Raw genomic sequence first — 21,128 nt, forward strand, 5'->3', positions numbered from 1 at the left:
CGGAAGCAACCCAAGAAAACATGCGCTAATACACACCCCAGGGCATTTGACCTCCGGTTGCTTTTATGAAGCCTTCGGTGCACATCAGTGTACGCTCTATATTACACTGTAGACAACGGATTTGTCCAAAAGCGATAACATGCTAAAACATAAAATTACTGTACTAGTGGTAATGAAAAATCTGTATTTAAATAACAGTTTGCCAAAGCCCATCGTACGTGCCATGTTTCATCGTCATTAATTGTGGAACTAGCGCTATGTAATTAATGTAGGTTTTGTCAAAAAACTTTTGTTATTAACCTTCCTACTGGTAATAATACTAAATCCATGTGGTTTTTATGCGTGTTTTGCAGGTAAACGTACTTATTTTACTCAAAGGGCATGGTCCAGAAGTGGCGGACTTTTCTAGAATTTCCTTCACAGTACGCTTGGCCATCTTGTACGCAAACGATTTGCGCCAATCATTATACTCGTAAAACGTTTTGAAAACGCAGACAAATACAGCATAAAAAATGCAAAAGACGAGCGCACGTTCGACCGAAAACAATAAAATACCGATGGATGAACACGACTGCCATTTGCTCACAGTTCACACCAAGCCATACGAAAGGTCACAAGCCAGTTTTTGAAAAGTATCAAGATCTGCAATCTACAGCCTGGAATACATGTGCACATTTGGTTGGTTGACATGGATCTGTCGTAGTCGCAACTCCCGATCGCGTTCCAGTAGGCTTTCTGCCGTTTTGACCGTCCGCGGACGCTCCGGCGCCCGCACCGAAAACCGTGACAACCCGGACGCTGTGGAGTTGTTGGTCACATCATTTTCGTTTTCATCCTCTTCATCGTACGCCCGGGGCACGGCGGCATCCTCCGGTGTCTCCTTGCTGCGATACTGTCCCTTGTATCCCGTCGGGATGGCCAGTTCATCCGCCGTCAGCGCCCGGGCAGTGTAGTAGGTGGCGGCCCCCGAGGGCGCATAGATGACCGGGGGCGGATGGACTTCCGGTGGACCGAAGCCCAGCCGGCAGCACTGCATCCAGTCCACGGAACTGGGGTGGGCGCTGTTGGAGGTGTAGGGCTCGATCTTCTTGGCGATGCCGGTGGCCACGTAGCCGGTGGCGCATGTAGTAAGGAAGGCGCCGACGTTGTCGTAGAATTCAAAATACGGATCGTGGGTACTTACATAGTAGCAGGACATGTAGTCGATGTAGTAGCCGGTAGGGACACGGCAGCACTTTGCCAGCGCCAGATTGGGAGGGTCCGAGATGTGGAAGAAGAAGTTATTGGCCCATAAACCTGCCATAAGTAGCGCTGCATAATCGTAAAAGAATGCCACATCACGCATAATAAGTAGTAGCTGTTTAATAGCTTAATATCTGCAACCACCAGGAGTAACCTGCACGAGGCGTGGACCGCTCAAAACAGAAAAAGACTCCACAATAGCGGAAGTTCAATAAATTAAAAAGTAAAACATTTAGGAAATGGTTGTTGTCACCCCCTTTGGCTATTGTCACTCTTTAGTCCTTACCAACGCCCTTTTGCAGTGGCTATAGCCACCATCTTTCGATGTGTTCTAGATCTTATAAACTCGCCAGCAGCGGTTCTTCTTTAGTTCTATTCCTGCCACCACCGGCAAGGAAAGGCTGCATCGAAGGTCATCCAAGCAACAGTGCCTTGTAAGAAATGAGAGTGACAATAGTCAAAGGGGGTGAAAAAGTGGTGACTGTAGTTTAAGTTATTTTATTTTATTTGAAAAATAGGGGTGGCAAAAGCCTAGAGGGAGGGGGTGACAATAGTCAAAAGGGGGTGCCGGGGAGAGACAATAATCGCACCCAACATTTAAAGCTTCAGCAATACAGTATCTATATGTCCATACACACGTAGGTATACTGAAATCGTTACAAAAACACTAGCGTGGCGACCCTCGTAAACGTCGGGACACTTCCGGAGGCGTGAGTGTTTTTTGCAAATTTTTAACTCTTTTTACAAATCTTAACTCTTTTTTTGCCAGTTTCAGCAAGGCAGCTATGTCCAATTGCCCATTGCCCTGCCTTCTTCCACATAACATGCATCTCCCTTGCGTTAGCGTTTCTGTCTCCTCAGTCACAGAACTCAGAATTTCATTGCTGTCTGTCCAGTGTTAACATTAACAGAGCTACCTTGTGTTACAGAATTACAAGTTTACACTTTCTTAGGGCTACTCTCAAAGTCCAGCTAGATCTGGTTACGGTGCAGCAGCTCCACCTCATGAGGTGGTTTTGCGAACCGTATTTGTCGGCGTGGACACTTCATGTAGCTATCTCGTGCGGTGGAGCAGCTGCATCATACTTAGCTACGTTCAGAACTTGAGCCGGCCTTAACAGTTCCCAAGATAGGAAACGACCTGAATCCATGCCTAAAGGCAATATATATATTAAGACTAGTCTTACATATATATATACGTACGTACGTAAACGTACGTATCTTGCCTTTAGAAGTACGCACTATACAGCGCTACGCCTCCGGAAAACCTCTTCTATTGTATCGATGTTTCCTTTATCTTACGAAATATAAACCTTTGGCTCTTTACATCGCATTCTGTTTTTTAATATGTACACACTGTTTTCTCGTATACCTCTATACGAGTACTTAAGCAATAATTCGAATTCTGCATTTGCTAACGGGAAATTTAAAAATTAGTGCTGCTGCAACCATGTAATTTACCTTTGAAATTTGTTAATTCTGAATGTACAAAAACCAAGGACGAAATTGCATTTTCGATTTTGTACCTGTTATAAAAGAATGGATTGTCCGCTGCGAATCGTTTGCATCGAAGCAAAAAAACTTTGTCGAATACTCGATAGTGTGGCACCTGCAAAAATTATAATAATTATTATTGCGCGAACAGCGGCATTAACATTCATGGTTGTAGGTATATCCGTTTAAAATGTACTTTATGTATAGATATATATATCTATATATACTTTACAATACAACCTTTGTGAATGAATACGTACCCAGTATAAAAAGGATACATGTTTGCCGGTGGCTTATAAGGAAACATAAATTTGCACCATACTTGATCCACTCTCTGCAATTAATTTATGGAACGTTTTAATGCAGTAATAATACGCCGCATAATATCTATAATTTTATCTGATTTGTCAATCTAACATCATCAGTACGAGAACAGTATTACGCGTTACATATACCAGTAAAAATAAACAAAAACTTATTACTGCAAGGAGATACGTAATCTATTGCGTACTCACCGCGAAATCGTTTACGGAATCCCTACAACAAAAACTGAAATGATGCGGTGATTGGCATTTTCAGTTATGGTATAGAGGCAATTTTAAAACACGGAAAACTCCAGAATACTATGGTATCTATTGTTTTATCTGTTCTCCCATCGTATTCGTACCCGATCCCAATCTGAAAAAGGAAAGTAATCTTGTGACCGGTTGATTTACTTACTAGTTACAGTAAGTACATAACATTTGTACCGGTACGCAGTTTTTAAGCATACAGTTTAATAAAGTATTCGTGTGCTTCAGAAGAAACTGCAAATGCGTAAAGCAATAGACAAAAAGCAGAATGCTCTATACTGTAAATTATGCTGAGTTCATCCCTATCAATGCCACTAATCCGTAAAACACAGTTAATAATTAAAAAAACGACTTACGATAGCTTCCCCGTCTAAGCACTCGACGTTCCATTTGTGTTGAGTGTTATTTGGTCCAAGATGGATATGAAATGTTTGGATCATCGTATCCCCCTGAAACCGTAATCCCGAACACGTAATTATATATAACAACTACGTATACGTAATTATACGTAATTATATACAACCACAGAAATCTACAACAGGTACGATCGTAGCTTTGGCCGGACAAAAGATCGATTAATACATTTGTGTTGTTAATTTATTTCGCAATACGTACAAGGCGAGCTTCACTCAACAAATATGATCAAATGAAGAATTTGTCCCAATTAACATGGGAAGGGAACTTTTGTGTTACTCTATCAGTGCAGTTCACACTAATTCAACCGAATTACGCTAATTACTGTTAATCCGTCAAAACCGTTTGCGTTGCAGATATTCTGTATGCCGTATTTTATGGTTCTTCCATATCAATATGTATAACTCATGTACTGACGGTTAAAAATTATTACAACTCTATTTGTGAATCAATAACAACCCGCTGGATATCAGCAAAAATATTTATCCTGGCATGTTTTTTAAAACTTTTAAACAGGTGTTAAATCTACGACACTAAAGTTTTGATAAATGTATGCGCAAACTCCGGCAGACCGCAAGCCAAATGCAACTCACACTTCCATAACTAATGTAGGAATTGTAATAACGATTTGTCGATAATATTGAATCCAAACAGATAAACCATACAACAAAACGCAGTATTATTACAGGAGCTTCCATTTTGCAACGAAGGCGATTTCAAGATAAAAGGCAATTAAACAGCAGGTTTATAAATAACAATCACAGACGAACAACCTTGTAAATCCCGACAGATATCGATAACTGTAGTAGTGCTAATTCATTATCGGTGATCCCGAATCTTAGTGCAATCCCACAACCTGATGTGATATCGAGTTATTAAATCAGTCCAATACCATAGTGTTGTGGCAGACCTATCAAAAACTGATAACTTGAAGTCTTGGCAAAACAATCTTTGAACGTAGAAGAGCGATGGCAAAAACGAGAAACGGCACATTAAATTTTTTGTCAATAAAATGTCGGCTGCCGGCAAGAAAAAAATCCGAGTACAGTTTAATTGGATACTGGGCGATAGATGGATGCAAGCATGTTGTACATTATAACCGTATAAAACCGGTAGTATGGCAGTTTACAAGTGGCTAACTGGCAAGTCAGTAATTGCAGTCGGTACTTAATACGAAGTTTTTCTGTAACCGCGATCACATCTTGTATAATAAAACATAGCGCCGTATAAGCAGATACTTTGTAATTAAGGAACTTTGCGTGCAACAATATAAAGAACCAGGATTTGGGATCAAATTCAACAAAATCAAAACTGTTTTTTCGCATCAAGCTACGATATACGCGTACAACTGCGTTTTGTAAATTCCATTCGGTAGGAAAACCGCACACTTATTAATTACGAGTTCACGACTAAATAGTGCCGACATACATCATTCCCAAATTTGCAAAGATAATCAATGTCATGTAACGCCGTAACGCTGTCATAAATTTGACAGCTGATCCTGACGACAATAATTAACTAATACGCTCTGCAGGTTAATTCTCCGAGTATTAAGGCTAGAAAGGAATTACAGACGTCGATCATGTAAGGAAATAGTCGACGCGCTAAGAAGTCTTGTCGAAAAACCATTTATTTATAACAACTGCGGCAACATCATCGAATTATCATCACCCATCGTCAACTCTCACTCATCGTACAACTCTACTATACAGAAGACGTGGCGGGTCATCGAAGCGCAAAACCTCCAACAAGAAGCGGCGTTGACTTTTGAAGTATCGAAAAATTGCAATCTCATTGTGAAAGAAGTGTGCAGCAGGTAGAGTCCGTTCCGGTCAGAAAAAACAACAATACCGGCATTTTCAACGTTGTGCTGCCTGCAGGTTGCTGATAATGATTGTCGCATTTTGAGCATGATGCATGAGGCTAGTGTGGCGGAGGCTGTGAGAGAACAATTAAAAGATACATACCGGCTGAAATATATAAGCAGTAACTGTCGCTGACTATTGTCAAGTTAAGTATTACGTTGATGTTTTCCCATCGTTGTAGAGTAAAGCAAATTGTAGGTACCATTGTAATAAATCATCCTTATTTCATTATCGTTCTTGTCTCGTTAATTCTGAGCAATGTTTCTAAAAGAATATGATTCATTTCTGATAGTTGTTCAGAATGTATTCAAAATAAACAGTTATATAATATTAACTGCAAGTCATACGCGCAGAAACGTTTTGCCTGATTACTAGCACCCGTATCGAAAATGTATCCGGACAGATTCTGCCTCTCAAGATAGATCCACACTCAAAATCTAAAGGTCAAAGCTAAACATATGTTATGCACTCTATAGGTCTGACATTCCGGGCGCGAAATATTATATGATCCGTAAAAAATTGTTCCGAAAGTGAGGAGTTCCCATGTGATGCAACCGGGACCTACGGGCCGATCAGGAAACGACGGGAGAGACGTACCTGACGGTCTGATGCTAATTCCTGTCCGGTATTTCCTGTTCGTGGTGTCACATGTGGTTAAGAAACCGCGCATGTCCGGTCCGTTGCGCGTACGTACGGTAAACCTCCGCGTTCATCACCAAGCGGTTTCGGCCGCTGCAATCGTCGACGGGATTATCATCCAAACTTCTTTACCTTTTAACAGAACTATGCTCTGGTTGGTCCGACAAGGGGCACGTGGACCGTCGCCGTTTGCTTTTACTCTTGTACGGCTGTGTCATAATATATTGAATGGGAGTCGCTATACCCGGCGTTCGGGCTTTCGCGAATTTACGTTGCCTAAAATCCTGAACCGCTTTTATTGGTCGGCCGCGTTCGCACCCGGCATATCGCAATGATAAGCGCAGCAAAATTTAATAGTGAACAGTGCACATTTTTCTATTTTATAAGTAATACCATAATATTCAAAACCTAATAATTTGTAATAATATATAAAATGTATATCCGTATAGAACTATATGTACACGCGGAGTAAAATTAATACTTCGCGGTCAGATACCGGCCGGGCGTACAGCCACTTTGCTTCATGTCCGGAATGTGAGGGCACACATCCGTTTGGAAAAAATAATACAAACAGGAACGCAAATGACCGATTAACCTTTATTTCGGGATTCCCCATTTAAGTTCAGCTAGTTCGCAATTATCGCAGTACACAAAAGTGATAAACCGCATGTTTCAAAAGCCAAGTTTTACGTATATGGGTTATAATGGGTATTCGCACTTCGGCAGACAGTTTAAATACTTCTCTAATTATCATTAAACTAAAAGATTTAAAACTTCGATGGTATTTCAGAAAAACAATTAACATCACTTCGCATAATCGCAGATTAAACAAATTTGCCGGTTACTTTACTGACAATCGAGAGATGAGTTGCATTTGTACTTCCGGTTCCGGTGGCCGTGTACTGTACTCCAGTGCATTGAGGGTAGCCAATCAGAATAGAGTTATCCTTATCGTCAGACAAATCGCAAGGCAGCATGGTAAAGCTCTGCATAAAGCACGATTGTGCCGCGATACACCAAAACACTTTCGATATGCGCAAGCGTAGCCATCATCGTTTCGTTGCACTTTTTGCCTCGCATCAATTGCACTCGTACCGGCCGTACGGCATACGCAGCCATTTCGAATACAGTGCGCAATCCTGGATCGGTGTTTGTTAAGCTGATTGTTTTCCTTTATTGCTTTATAGTACAATCTGCGTTCCCATTTTTCTGGGATACAGATTAACCTTAAACACTTGTTAAATGACGGATTTTGCGAGCGATATAACGACCGCGGAAGCACACACTAATGGTGAGCGCTGCTACGCTGGCATTCGAATTCATGTGGCCTTGATTCCTGCTTTGCCATTTGTTGTGCTGGTTTTTCCTGTTAACACTTAACATTAATCATTGCACTTCGCATTGATCCCGCTTGCATGCAGTATCTGTTTCATGTTTTCCCGGCTGACGAATTGCATTGTGCGGATCGTTGCAGGTGGTGCTGAAGAGGAGAATAGTAGCAGTCAGAACACGGATACTGGTACGGGTGAGAATAGTGAGATGCAGTTCAAAGAAGAAGAAATCGAGTCAGAACAGACGGGGGGTTCCTCGCAGCAGCAGGAGCCCACGGAGCAGGGCCAGAACGGGGGAACCGCTGCACCGGCAGAGAATGCCAACCAGAACCCCCCTGAGCAAACCCATTTTCAGAATGTAAGTGCGGAGTGAGTGTTGGATGAGATTTTTCGTGGGACTTTCATGTTGGCGACCTCAGCAGATCTGTGATATTATTATTCATCTTACTCAGCGCTTTTTTATTCTGTGGTTAGTGTGGTATTTTCATAAGTCAGAAGCCACAGCTATTTATTTTTCATTTAGATTTGGATTTGAATTGATAAAATCTGTTTCGGAAGAATATATTTCTAAATGATTTAATTTTTTTTATTGTAGTAACTTTATTTACAATCTAATAATTTTAGTTTATGTTTTGTTAATATAGTGCTTCAACATAATTTTTTGTAAAGAATTGTTTTTAGACTTTTTACTGCTGCAGCGTTTTTGTAAACGTCGCTCGCTCCATGCTATGCAGCTTTAATGATTTTTTAGTCTTTTGGATTACAGCTATTCATTTTGTCACGTTATTGTTTTCGCTTCGGTATCATGGGCTGTGAATACCAGTATGACTTGATTGTAGGATAAGGGCCAGCAGGAGCCGGAGCAGATGCGGAAGCTCTTCATCGGCGGCCTGACATACAACACCACCGAAATGGATCTGCGCAGCCATTTCTCCAAGTACGGCGACATTGTCGACGCCGTGGTCATGCAGGATCCGCAAACCAAGAAGTCACGCTGCTTCGGCTTCATCACTTACCGACGCGCCTCCATGGTGGATGAGGCGCAAAAGAATCGGCCCCACATCATCCACGACCGCACTGTCGAGCCCAAACGAGCCATTCCCCGCGAGGTAAGCATACTTGTCGGATAGAACGCTCAGAAAAAGCATTAACATTTTATTTTGTAATGATAAAATTTATATTATTATTATTATTTCATGCCCGTGTAAAAATGCTTCACGAATCACGATACGTATTAGAACCGTGAATCTATCGATCATTGCCACTAATGACTAACAGTAATGAAACAGATTATGATGAGTAATGTTGTGGGAATAATTTTAATGATGTCATTGATGTGCAAGGCTGAAGTTGTACAAATGATTTTGGCTGTACTGAGTAATTATTCGTTCTTGAGCAGTTAATTTCAACGGCATTACTAATGCGGTTTGTTTATCTAGATGTCTGGTAAACCTGGTACACAAGCCACAGTGTGCAAGGCTTTCGTGGGCGGCATCAAAGAAGGCCTGGAAGAAGCGGACCTGCGTGATTATTTCAGTAAATTCGGCGCCCTCACCAGTGTGGACATCATCACGGAGAAGGGGTCTTCCAAGAAACGCGGCTTCGCTTTCGTCACATTCGAAGACTACGATGTTGTCGATAAACTTGTCTGTACGTTGAACAATGTATCCTAAAAACTACTAGTACTCTAGTTTTCCAGCCGATAAATAGACAGTATTTAATAGTCAGTATTAAACATTTTCATTTTTTTATAGTAATGAGGAATCACCATGTGAAAGGATTCAGATTAGAAGTACAGAAGGCCGTCGCCAAGGAAGACATGCGGGAGAGTGGCGGCGGCGGTGGTGGGCGTAATGATGACCGCGACTACCACCGCGATGGCGGCCGTGGCGGCGGGGATCGCTATGGTGGAGGCCGAAGCGGCGGAGGTGGCGGTTACGGTGGGGAACGCGAGCGCGAAAGACGGCACGATCGGGGCGACCGTGGTGGTCGCGGTGGTGGCGGCGGTCGTCACAGTGGCGGTGGTGGGGATTCGTATCGGGACGATCGCGGATATGGCGCTGGGCCTTCCCCGCGGGGCGGTGGTGGTCATGGTGGCGGCGGCGGAGGTCGCATGGGTGGCGGAGGCGGCGGGGATGATCGGTACGCTTCGTATGGATCTCGCGGCGGCAGTGGTCCCCAGCAGCAACAGCAGTATGGAGGCCCGCCTGGTAAGTCAGCAAGATCACATTTTTGTACGATTTTGTCAGGCTTTATTTATTTTACTTAGCTGGAAATTCTGGCGGTTCGCGTGTAGCAGAATTATGTAAGCAATGAGACTTTGTTGTATTTTATTGCGCTGAAAATTATGGTGGTGCATCACTGCATCATATTCGTAGGCTTGTGTAACACTTTGCTTTGTTTTATTTTACTTAGCTGGAAATTCTGGTGGTGGATCGCGTTATGTAGAATTATGTAAGCACATTTATTTTACTTTATTTCATTTTATATTGCTTCGCTAAAAATTCTGGTGGTGCATCGTATCTTGTAGAATTATGTTTCTTTCTTTTACGTAGCTGGAAATTCTGGCGGTGGATACGGGCGTAGCAGTCACAACGCCAGCGGATGGAACGCCGAGCCGGCCGGAAACGACTATGGCGGTGGTTATGGTCAAAGTAACGCCGGAGGCTACGGTCAGAATAGCGCCCCCGCGGCGCCGTCGTACGGGTACAATCAGGGTGGTGGAGCGCCCCAGCATTACGGCGGAAGCAACAGCGGAGGGGGTGGTGCGGTTCCCGCCTATTCCAGCTATAGCCAACAGCCGGCCAATGACTACGGGCGCTACAGCCAGCAGGCGCCGCAGTATCAGCAACAAGCAGCTCCACAGCAGCAGTATGGGGGCGGCGGATACGGCGGTGTCGGTGCGCAGAATATGGATTATGGAGATGACTATGGCGGGGGTGGTGCAGTGGGCGGTCCCATGCGCAGTGGCGGATATGGGCAAGGCGGAGGAACGCCCGTAAGCGGCGGTGGACAGGGCGGGGGCGGTCGGCCTGGGCCCTATCAGCAGAGGAAGTCGCCGTATCCTGGTCGTAAGTCTGGTACGTGAAAAATATTGAACTTTTTCTGGCATTTGGTCGACTTGAAAGATGTGTTATCTCATGGATTACGCAGTTGTTTTTTCATACAGAGAGTCAGACAAAGAGAGTAGAAGATTATAAGTAAAGTAGCAAAAATCCTGAAAGTAGCAAAAATGTCACAACCAAGATGAATGAGCAGCAATTTTGTTGACGTAATATTATTTGAACAGATAGTTTATTTCTTCTGTCGAACAGTATGTATTTCCTAGTGGTTTATTCCTTATTTTACAAGAACAGTAATTTTATCTTACTTAGCAGTGACGGAGAAGCCAGTACTATAGGAATGTTAATTTAATAATCGGTCCTACCGACCGACAGAGTATGAGGTGATATCTCAGTGCGGTGTAGCTTTCTATCTAGAAACTGCATCTCCTACGATAATTTAATTGGTAATTCCGAATACTGCCAAAACTCAGAATGATACCGCAACCGCAGTTTCGAACGGTTGGTGATCAAAACCACATTTCGATCTATACTACCACCCTCGTACAGCAGATATATTCCGTTAGCAGTGCATTTTCGGATTCCGTCAAATTCGTATATCATGTGTATTGGTTAACTTGTATGACTGACTCTTTCACGGTGGGAATTCCGTTGAGTTGGCGTTGATTATTTCTAGAAGAAGGTGGATACGGCGGCGGAGGTGGTGGAGGACGTGGAGGCCGCGGCGGTGGTCGTGGTGGCGGCGGCGGTGGATTCCGGCGTTGAGACGGTAAGAATCTTTAATACTTCTGAAACGCAGCGTGAGAGAAGAACTTCGTAAAGAGATTGATGTCTCTGCTGGTCTTGAGCTAGTTGAGGTGAGTTGTGATTGAGAATGCATTGTGCTGATGTTGTTGTTTGCCTTATGGTGTAGGTCAGAAATCAGTGAAGAGGCAGGGAGAGCGTGTGCGCGCGAGCGAGCTTATGTTGTTCGGTTCAATGGTTGATTCTCTGCAGGAGGTTTCAGTGAGAAAAGTTGCGTTGATATTCATCGCGCGTTCTAGCAGCGACACTGCAGCCCACACATGTGTATCTCATAACCGTTTCTGTTGTCCTTATATCCGCCGCGATTCATGCATTAGCCAGATATAGCAGGAGTGTATTTATCGTTTTTTTGTCTTGGGAATGTCTGTTGCGGTTTAATATTTACTGTTTTTTTGTTGTGTACACATGGTTGGATTCCATACATTCTTGTCACTATTACCGATTCTTCCTGTTGAATTCGAGGTTGGTTTCCCTGCGTCCAGATTGGTTGGTTGGTTGACCTTTTTTACATTTGATCTGTATAGTTTTGGCGTGCATCCGCGCCGACTTGATTTGGTGAGTTAACTATTAATGCAAGTGCATTTTATTAGCACGATATGTTAGTTGTTAATGGCTTGGATGATAATTATTATATAAAGAAAAGAGAGAAAAGGCATTTCAAGACAATTCCCGGGTATTCTAGACAGCTTGCGCTAGCGAAAAATTACATTTCGGAAATTCAGTACCGTTTGTACAATAAAAAATATTGAAAATATTCGGTGCGCAGTTTTGCGATGCAATAAATACTGCAAAAGAATTGGTTGTTCTGAAGACAAAACAGGTGAAAATGCAGGTAGTAGAAATATGGCTAGGTGGAGCTGAACGTCGCTGTTTGAGGATCTGAGAGTCCCGGATATGAGGATTCAGGAAAAACTGGATGTGCGCCGTAAAGATTCATGCACCGATTGTTGCTCAATGTGTAAACAGGCGCGTCAGTCGTCAGGCAGACAACGAGACAGAAGTTTGGAGAAAGTGTTGTTTCTGTGCGGGTTTTGTTTTTCTTCTACGGATAACGGTACCTTTTCCCTGCAGAGATCCTTTGCTTTCTGGGGCGACGCGCATGCGGAGTTGGTTTTCCATTGCAAAGCTGTTGAAATCTGTATTTGCCGTATGTAAACCTCTGAACAAATTTCTGTGATATTTGTTTCCTATAATTTCATTCCTGCTGTTTTATGGCGGTAGATTTTTAGCGGTTTTTGAAGTGCCTGATTGTTGTGACTTGTTAAGTTGTTATTTGTTTACAAAATTATATTTATTTAAAGTGCCTGAATGTCATCACTCGGAACAAAACAACCTATTTTTCGAGCATTACTCGTAAATCATTAAAACTATTATTCAACAAGAAACAAAACGTAAATCCATCCAAACGACTAGAGGACAGTGAAGACCCATTTCCTTCTCATTCTCACTAGTCTAATTACTACTATCCAGAAAAACGCAAAACAACAACATCACCGTTATCATATTAAAAACAGACACAAATTAGGTTAAGAACCGGTTCCCAAAAAAATCAAAATAACACGTCTTCTACCACAGACAACGCGCCGGGATTCTTTCAGGGGACACTCAACACGTCCTCCTCCACACCAAGAAACCACCCGATAAAAAGCACCTCTCTCGCCGTTTCTCCACAAAAATACTCCACATCATCAATCGCAAAAATAAAACCATTACATTTCCCCACGACAATTATCTCTAAAAAGTCAACCCACCCGCGCCGAAGCAAAATTAAGTTCCACTTGGGGTAAGTATCACATTCTGTTTGTTAATAAACGCGCGCGCAACAAACAACATCCCGCACAGCACACACTTTGGTTAGCAAAACGCCCGCCACGGCCCACTAATTCCCTTCGGCCTGATTGCCCTCCTTGGGCGACGGAGACCGGTACTCCTGCTTGTAATACCCGACATTCTCCGCCGAACTCCGTCCACTACTCGACGACTGTCGCGCTACACCATCGCCCGTCGCCGCCGCCTGGTTGGCCGCCGGCGGTGGCGGTCGGGGCGCCGGGATCTTTAGGAACATCCCGCCGCCCGGCTGACCGGGCAGCTGCAGCGGAATAATCCACCCTTCATGCGGATGTCCGCCGACGGCCCGTGCCGCTTCGGGGTGGTCCAGCAGCGGCTGCCGGATCAGCGGCGGCCCGAAGCGCGGATCCTGAGTGGGGGTGGGTGGCGCCTGTCGCGGATTGGGATCGTACATATAGGGTTGTGACTCCGTGGCCGCCGGATGCGGGAGGTAGGCAGTATGCGGACCGGGGCCGGTGACGGGCATCTCCAGGGGCGGGGCGGGGTAAGGAGCGTACAGATACTGGCCGGCAGGTTGGTCATACATTGAAGGAGTTTGGCTGGGATCCATCGTGTTCTGTCGGATAAAAAAGGCAACTTCAGTAGCATTATTACGATTTCCTTTGACACTAAATGCGAATGCATCTGTTGAGTTATGTATAAAGCATTACTGTATTTAAAAGCGTTTCAAATCAAGCAAAGGCGTAAAACACTCAACTATACTTCACACCAAACACTATACAATACTCTATACTTTTCAGACTGGAAAATACTTAAAAGTGACAAAACATAATTAAGCTGCAAGTGCTAAAAAATTAACAGTTAGACCAAGATTGTGAAAGCCAATTACATTCACTGAATGCCTTAGATAACTGACTACAACTGGCCACAGCTCTGGCTTTCAGTTTGCTCCAACTCGGAAAGCAAATGTATCGTCTTAATTGAACTATAACTGCATATCGCATTTTTTGCTTGTTTCGGTACTGTTGTAAGTGCTTAGCTTTAAAACAGATAGTGATGGTCATACCTGTGCAGGAAAGTACTGTTGCGGGAACGTCTGCTGCTGCCCATAGGCCACTCCGGGATACACCAGGGACTGGGCGGGCACATACTGTGGTCCATACATGGGATAGTAGGGCGGCTGGGCGCCCACGTAGCCCCCCGCGTACGCACTGGCATCCACGGCCATCTCCGGGTTCCCGTAGCTCATCATCGGGCCGGGATAGATGTAGGGCGACGGGTACATGCCCATCGGCTGCACCATGATAGGTCGACCTGCCGCAATGATCCATTAGAGTAATTCAGTCTCCCTGTACCAAGCAGAGCGTGCGGAAGTTGCATTTACCGGCAAATTGGCCGTATGCCAGCCGATTCTGGTGCTGTTCGTCGAATGCTGCTTCACTGCCGGTCTCGCTAATGGCACTCCGGGACCGATGATAGCCAACATGATTGCCATCCGACCTCTCACCATGATGCGGATCCAGTCCGTATGGTTTTGGCATGTTGTCCTGCAGTAAAATAATTCCACGATACGCGCAGTGTGACTGCTTTTACGCCCATATTCACGCATGTTTTGCCCGATAAAAAAATCTTCAGATATTTTTTCAGCAATGATTTAACAGAGTTCGTCCTGTAACACACAAAAACGGGATTCGAAATAATCACAGCAATCTTACTCATATCCCAAGTGGCCAACTTACAATCAGCCCACCAGTGTCCAAACAGCCACTGAACTACATTATTCCCCAAAACCTAACAAACAATCTAATAAAGCGCTATCTCCATCCTGAAAATCGCCAACACTTTTACCGTAAAACATGGTGTATTGTGTACCACAGTAGGTTTGCGGCTCCATTAATAACGGTAACTGCACTTCAATTTTCGTGAATATTGCCAAGCGCGACGAAAACCACGCCAGCAAGTACATCCGGATATTCAGCATTAAACAACTTGCTGCGCTATGACATTACATATCTATATAATATATACAAAACCTTCCGTTTTGGAGAAAAGCCTACTCCATAATATACGAATGCTTTTTTCTTCATAAATTCAAAATCCTCAAATGAATTTCAATCTCTATGAATTCTTCACATTATAATTCATCCGGAGCAGCAATTTTCGCCGGTTTCAATCCCAACAAAAGACCAACAGTTTTATCCCCATTTCCACTTTGTAGGCAGAATGCTTGCATTTATATTCCCTGATTACTGCTGGCTACTGCCTTTTACATTACTTTTTGTCCTTGCATACCCAGCAGAAAGCATAACATTAAACCATACAGCATTAGTCAATTCTTCTGCCAATTCTTCTGCCAATATACCTCACGGTCATTAGCGCCCGCAAAAGCGTCTCCACATAAAAACCTGCTTTAATTAAACCCACCACAACACGGACCATTCTTCCCGCATTACCCGTCTAACAGCTCCCTGCCAATGGATGGCCCCCAGGCAATTGTCAACTTTTACCAACTGCTCGGCACCACCCGGCTTAAACCACACTCCTGGGAACCCTCTTTGCTTCGTTGCATCAATCGATGCTGCCAGCGCTAGCTCTTAAGCTCTGCGTATGCAAGGAGAACACACAGCCAGAGTAAAATGTGTCCTTGAACCGGGCGTGTGTCAGCCGACCGGAAGCCAAGAGCAACACATTGTGCCCTTCTCGCACATGCCCAGCGCTGCCAAGCGCACATGTCAAAAAACGCACACCCAATCGATAATAACGACCCAGCACATCTGCTGTATGCGGCTAGGAGCGGCAGTATCAAACGAGAGAGAGAAACAGCTGATTTACTAGCCCTATAACCTCCTGCTCTTGACAATTTTAAAATAATTACGGCTAGGCTCTTCGGGGAAAATTATGTACCAAACCCTTGTTTTTAATTGGGCACTCGTGAAACACGGATTCTGTACCACTTCGTCAACAAAATTGACACGGGCCAATCAATTACCTCTTATTCGATCATTTATTATGTGAGAACGTTCCAATTTCGCAGTTGCACCAGTTTCAACAAAAACGGGAGTCTATTTAAAAAACGGGAGTCTATTTTAATTTTTTTCAACTCTCATTTACAAGTGTAAAATTAAAAATTTTCAGCAAATCCATTTAGTATCTATCAATTTAAGGTTAACAAATGACGAAACCACCCTGCGACAGTTTGCATTACGTGATCAAGGGGAACAAAATTTATGAAATTATTAATGCTTTAATTTCGAAATAGAACTGCTACGCTGATCGTTCCGATGAACTTATCCTCGTTAACTAATGAATCAAATGCCACCTTATGCGTTAAAGGAAATTCTAACTGTTGTTAATTTGGCGATGCCAGAGCTAGACTTACCGTCCCGTGATCCGCGGTGTTGAATATCCGTTCGCGGACCTGATCATAATGGGCCTGACGTTCTTCCAGGGATCTGGCCGGACGCATGACATGCGCGGGAGCCGGCAGTGAGTTGCTTTCCGGTAGGGAATTATTTTTAGGCCGCTTCAATAATGCCTTGCCCGGCTCATCAGGCACTCTATCGGCCATATCACGGAATAATTGATCCGGCCTACAATAAGTCCCGCCAAAATAAACATTCATCAACACTTCAACAACACCACACACAATACCAACTTTCTCTCCCTAGATAAATACCACATCGACTACAATATAACAATATCCAGGAACGTACCGTGGCAGCATACTCGGACTACTAAACTTGCATTATTACAACAGTTATTGCATATTACCGGCAATGTTACAGAAAACTACATAATGTTCTTACAGTAAAATAAATCAAACAGGAAAAAAATTAAAATTTCGTCCAAGCATGAAAAGACAAATGTCAGAAAGCTTTAAAAATAACTATGAAGACGGCATTCTACTTAGCGTTAGAAACCCAACAGTACGCCAACATACTTTTTACTATCCTCCGTAATTTTCAAGGAAATCTTCGCCTGGCCATTGACACTGACAAGATTATGTTCCACACCCCACACATCCGCCAGACGGTGCAGTAGCATGCGGTAATAGGAGTTCAGTCCGCCCACATAATGCTCTTCGCGCCCATTAACCAGATCTTCCAAGAGTTTCTCATTCTGTAGTAGAAACTGTCGATCCTTATGATTGGTGTGCCATGTGTGCATAAGGAACTCCGCCGTCGTAGCAAACTCTTCCGTATTCCGGTCAGTCGTTCCATAAGATTCGTCTACAGTGCCGTCAGTGATTGAACACCGCTGCTCTATCTCATTGACAGTCGCCAATCAAGCTGGCATTTTGAAAAATTACCTTGTAAAGATCCTTGAAGGGATAATGTTCCCATGTGCCGGCTTAAAGCATCCGCATCACAGATCGATGATTCTTCTGAAACGGGGTGCAGCTCATTGAGAAACATATGCACCACTCAGTCATCTCGTAAAAAAACACACCCGACTTTTTAATTTCAATTGTAAAATCAACTATTTGTCTGTGCCGTCTCAATCCAGAAATCGTAGCGCAGTAGTGTATAACAAAATCGCGCTCATGTACTCAAGTCAAAATCCAACCTTAATCTGCCGTACCATTTCTTATCGTTACAATAATTTATTCCAAATTTGATCACGTCTGTGCAATTACCAATCTTTAATATTTTGTTTAAGTTATGCCTTACCGGTTGACAGGCTCGAAAAGGCCAGCGAGCCTAAATGGCGCTGCGGTGTGGCCAGCTCGCTGCGCTTATGAAACTCCCCGGTTTCCGTAATGTGAACATGTGCCACGGGCACCGATGATTTTCTCGCGTGCGCATCACCTTCCGATTTCATCAGGCTCTTTTCACCGCCCGATGGAGCACTCTACAAAATTAAACCTTGGAATTACTAATCAAACATTCACATAAAGGCAGAGTGTGACGGGCAGTGTTCGTCCTGAGGATGTCAATATCGTGAATAATTTTGCACCTGATCTCTTAAAATATTTCCGATACTGAGATAAAACCACGAACACACTGAACAACCGCAAAAATGGTAACAAGACAAATTAGACAATTAACGTGATCCTGGCTGCGGACTGAGTGAGGAGCGCAGACTCAAACGCAATATTTATAAAATACGAGAAACCGGAAACATAACATACGATAAGCAATGAATGATCGACGCAATAAAAGTTTAACCAGAGACGCTACAACAGCCTTACAAAGCGGCGTTTATCTTATCAGTCGCGCTTAACAAAATGACAGCTTAACTGCGACAACATACAACAGCGATAAGATAATCCTCACCGTCTGTTTGGGCAGCTTCTCCGCCACAATCCGCGGATTGGGTGGTCGTTCGGGATGGGGCGATGTGCCCTTCTTGGACTTACGTCGTGATGTCTGCTTGGCCGGTGGTACGGCTGGCGGTTGCTCCTTGACCGTCTCCTCCTCCTCATCCGACTGCACCTCAATTTCATCCTGCTTCTCCAGTTTATTCTTCACCATGGTACTGCGGGCGTCGTACTGGGGCTCGGTCATGGCTGTCGACCGCGAAAGACTCTACACACACAGGGGAGAGAAAAGTTAAAAGGAGGCTTAAGTCGTCTGGCATGCATCCAAAAAGCCGGGGTGGATTTGGAGTTTCTATCAAAGAGAGCTCTCCGGGGTTAAAAATAGGGTTAATCTACAAACACGAGACGGGATGTCGTCGTCGGCGGCTCGTGTATGTATGTGGTGAGTGTGTCAAAAACGACCGTTTTCTACCTCTTCGAAAATGAATCACGATAACATACAAAATGCAATCTCACTGACGCACGATAGTGTATTCAGCGCGCCTCATCTCTCTCTCACAGCCCGGCCAGCAGCGGAACAGGATTGATTACCAGCTGTGCTACAGAATCCCACTGGCGTTTTTGTGTGTACACAGTTTGCAAAGCCGGCCCGGTCTCGACCCGGATGCTGCCGGCAACATGCAGGCAGGCAACTTCTCCTTTCCCAGTAGACAAAATCAACAAAAAGCAGAATTTTTTCTTTAACAGCAGAACGTTTCAGGAGCTCTCGAAATACACGGCTAGGATTGATAATACATATACTGCTTTAACGCTAATCTAACTTCAAGAAAACCCAAATCCTCCCTTTTCTTCCTCTGAATATCAGCAGCATACAATACCGGGTAACTTAAATTTTCTTGCCTAGAATGCAGAGATAAGGGGAGCGTAAATGAACGGGCAAGCGCTGCTAGTATGATTTAATAAAGCGATTTAACTTTTATAGAATACTGTGTAATTTTTCCTCTGGAGATTTGAACAATTCAAGGGCACTCTGGGATAATCAGTTAATCAGCGGGAGCGGGAAAAAATTGTCTGAATCTCGCTGGATAACCGGTTTAGAATGCCTCGATGGCCGGGCCCCGCTTATCAAGATTACCAGTTGCGGAATACACAACGAACCGCAGCCAGTCAATCAGGATGAAATTTGCCGCACGTGCCGGCTCAAGTGATGCGTAATGGATATTAAGAGCGCCATGTGTGTGCACTTACGTACAGACCGAGGCAGCGGATCGAACTCTCTACTACCCCAGCACAATCTCCCCGCTTCTTGGAAGCTCTCCAAGATTAATTTCAAATTGGACGTATTGTGCGCCCAAATGCTGCGACAAACAGCGTGCAGAAACCGCGCCCCGCTTACCTGCTCACGAACCAGGTCTACGCTCTCCCGAATCCTCCCCGACGCTCAATTCATTCACCTACAAAGTACAAACCCCATTACCCCACAAACACGTCAGTCAAAATAATCTCAGTAATCAGTATTAACTCATGCAAATCAAAATGTAAATGTCAGAAATATTTTAATTTTCTCCGAATTCCTAAAAATGCATATGCCAACACCAAAGACAAAGTATTGACATTATCTTTACATTTAAAAAAGACTCTTCAACTGCGTGGTCAATAAAGTATCGATTTTTCGATTAAAACAGTCTTCAATGTATCCGTTAACACAACAGTAAATTAGAGTTTTATTACTTTTATATGCGTAATACTCATGGCTCGTACATAACAAGCTAACAACATCTACGCTGCTATTAGATAGAAACCCTGCTTCAGAATTTAGGCTGCTGTTGAATACTGCAAGCCAGGTTTATCAAACCTTATGCTCGTCAACGATTTTTCATGATTACGGTACTATTGAGGAAATTTAACAATGTTAATAAGCGACCTCATAATTCCGCTTTGACGCTCATAAATTACACCGCAGTCTACTTACCGGGAGCAAGATAACTTGAAGCGATGCAGAACGATGATACGGTACCGTGGCAGCCGTGGCGCAATCTCCCGATCAGCACATGCGCCTGCTCCCTAAGCCCCGAATAAGACAATCATTAAGCGCAGTCTACCAGAAAACTCCCTGCTTCTTATGCAATAACGCAGACTACGGTGCTGCGGCGCGCAACAGAAGGGTTCCTGACAATCCCGACAGCTGGTTCGCTGTTGGCCGATTGCCGAAAACCTGCTCACTCCTGTGCAGACGACGGGGAGATGATCGGTTACCTTAGAGGTAGGATGATGGAGAATATACGCAGGATGAGGATAATAACGGGTGGAAGGAGGTAAGATTAAATTTCCGGGTTGACAAGGAGCGAGGCCTGCTATCAAATCAACATTTTCATGTGCTGCAGCCAGCTTCGCGCGCAGGCATCGACTGATGCAGTCCAGCCCAGCTGCTACTGCAAAATACGCTTGACTTTGCCGTACGGCTGCCAAGTAGAACAATGGTGGACGGTGGGGTTCACGAAGTATTAAATCGTTAAACCGGTCATCAGATTTATGCTTTACGCAATTACGCAGCTTTAGTATTACTTTTGGATTTAGTCAACTAAATTAGATAAAATAATTGTATCTTTTTATTAATGATGCCGTTGAAGTTTACTGGCTTTTAGTGCGATACCTGT

The 21,128-nt window shown here is 43.9% G+C and overlaps 3 protein-coding genes across 9 annotated transcripts; 1 reads left to right on the forward strand and 2 right to left on the reverse strand.

The window, feature by feature from the left end:
• Positions 1-337: 337 nt before the first annotated feature.
• Positions 338-3,268, reverse strand: LOC129583430 (uncharacterized). The gene is made up of 4 exons (XM_055475225.1): positions 3,252-3,268; positions 2,997-3,070; positions 2,769-2,851; positions 338-1,296 (listed from the first exon to the last, which is right to left on the reverse strand). The coding sequence occupies exons 2-4, from the start codon at positions 3,041-3,043 to the stop codon at positions 650-652; spliced, it is 777 nt and encodes a 258-aa protein (XP_055331200.1). The 5' UTR covers positions 3,044-3,070; positions 3,252-3,268; the 3' UTR covers positions 338-649.
• Positions 3,269-7,307: 4,039 nt separating this feature from the next.
• LOC129583427 (heterogeneous nuclear ribonucleoprotein A1, A2/B1 homolog) lies at positions 7,308-12,760 on the forward strand. 6 transcript variants are annotated; one of them, XM_055475221.1, is made up of 10 exons: positions 7,308-7,517; positions 7,701-7,915; positions 8,397-8,666; positions 8,997-9,207; positions 9,312-9,767; positions 9,827-9,862; positions 9,973-10,011; positions 10,113-10,637; positions 11,299-11,388; positions 12,495-12,760. In XM_055475221.1, the coding sequence occupies exons 1-9, from the start codon at positions 7,469-7,471 to the stop codon at positions 11,382-11,384; spliced, it is 1,887 nt and encodes a 628-aa protein (XP_055331196.1). In that variant the 5' UTR covers positions 7,308-7,468; the 3' UTR covers positions 11,385-11,388; positions 12,495-12,760. The 6 variants fall into 6 exon arrangements, with proteins under 6 accessions (XP_055331196.1, XP_055331194.1, XP_055331193.1 ...); XM_055475219.1 differs by having other exon boundaries at positions 11,296-11,388; positions 12,495-12,759; XM_055475218.1 differs by lacking the exon at positions 12,495-12,760 and adding an exon at positions 11,533-12,488 and having other exon boundaries at positions 11,296-11,388.
• Positions 12,761-12,840: 80 nt separating this feature from the next.
• LOC129583426 (R3H domain-containing protein 2-like) lies at positions 12,841-20,887 on the reverse strand. Of its 2 annotated transcripts, XM_055475216.1 has the most exons (11): positions 20,728-20,887; positions 20,444-20,535; positions 19,868-19,925; positions 18,488-18,739; positions 17,882-18,062; positions 17,521-17,595; positions 17,152-17,440; positions 16,591-16,801; positions 14,596-14,758; positions 14,278-14,525; positions 12,841-13,827 (listed from the first exon to the last, which is right to left on the reverse strand). In XM_055475216.1, the coding sequence occupies exons 4-11, from the start codon at positions 18,716-18,718 to the stop codon at positions 13,303-13,305; spliced, it is 1,923 nt and encodes a 640-aa protein (XP_055331191.1). In that variant the 5' UTR covers positions 18,719-18,739; positions 19,868-19,925; positions 20,444-20,535; positions 20,728-20,887; the 3' UTR covers positions 12,841-13,302. The 2 variants fall into 2 exon arrangements, with proteins under 2 accessions (XP_055331191.1, XP_055331192.1); XM_055475217.1 differs by lacking the exons at positions 18,488-18,739; positions 19,868-19,925; positions 20,444-20,535; positions 20,728-20,887 and adding an exon at positions 18,168-18,287.
• Between the last annotated feature and the right edge of the window lie 241 nt (positions 20,888-21,128).

Source organism: Paramacrobiotus metropolitanus, unplaced genomic scaffold, assembly GCF_019649055.1.
Source record: "Paramacrobiotus metropolitanus isolate TYO unplaced genomic scaffold, Prichtersi_v1.0 Parri_scaffold0000010, whole genome shotgun sequence".
NCBI lineage: Eukaryota > Metazoa > Tardigrada > Eutardigrada > Parachela > Macrobiotidae > Paramacrobiotus > Paramacrobiotus metropolitanus.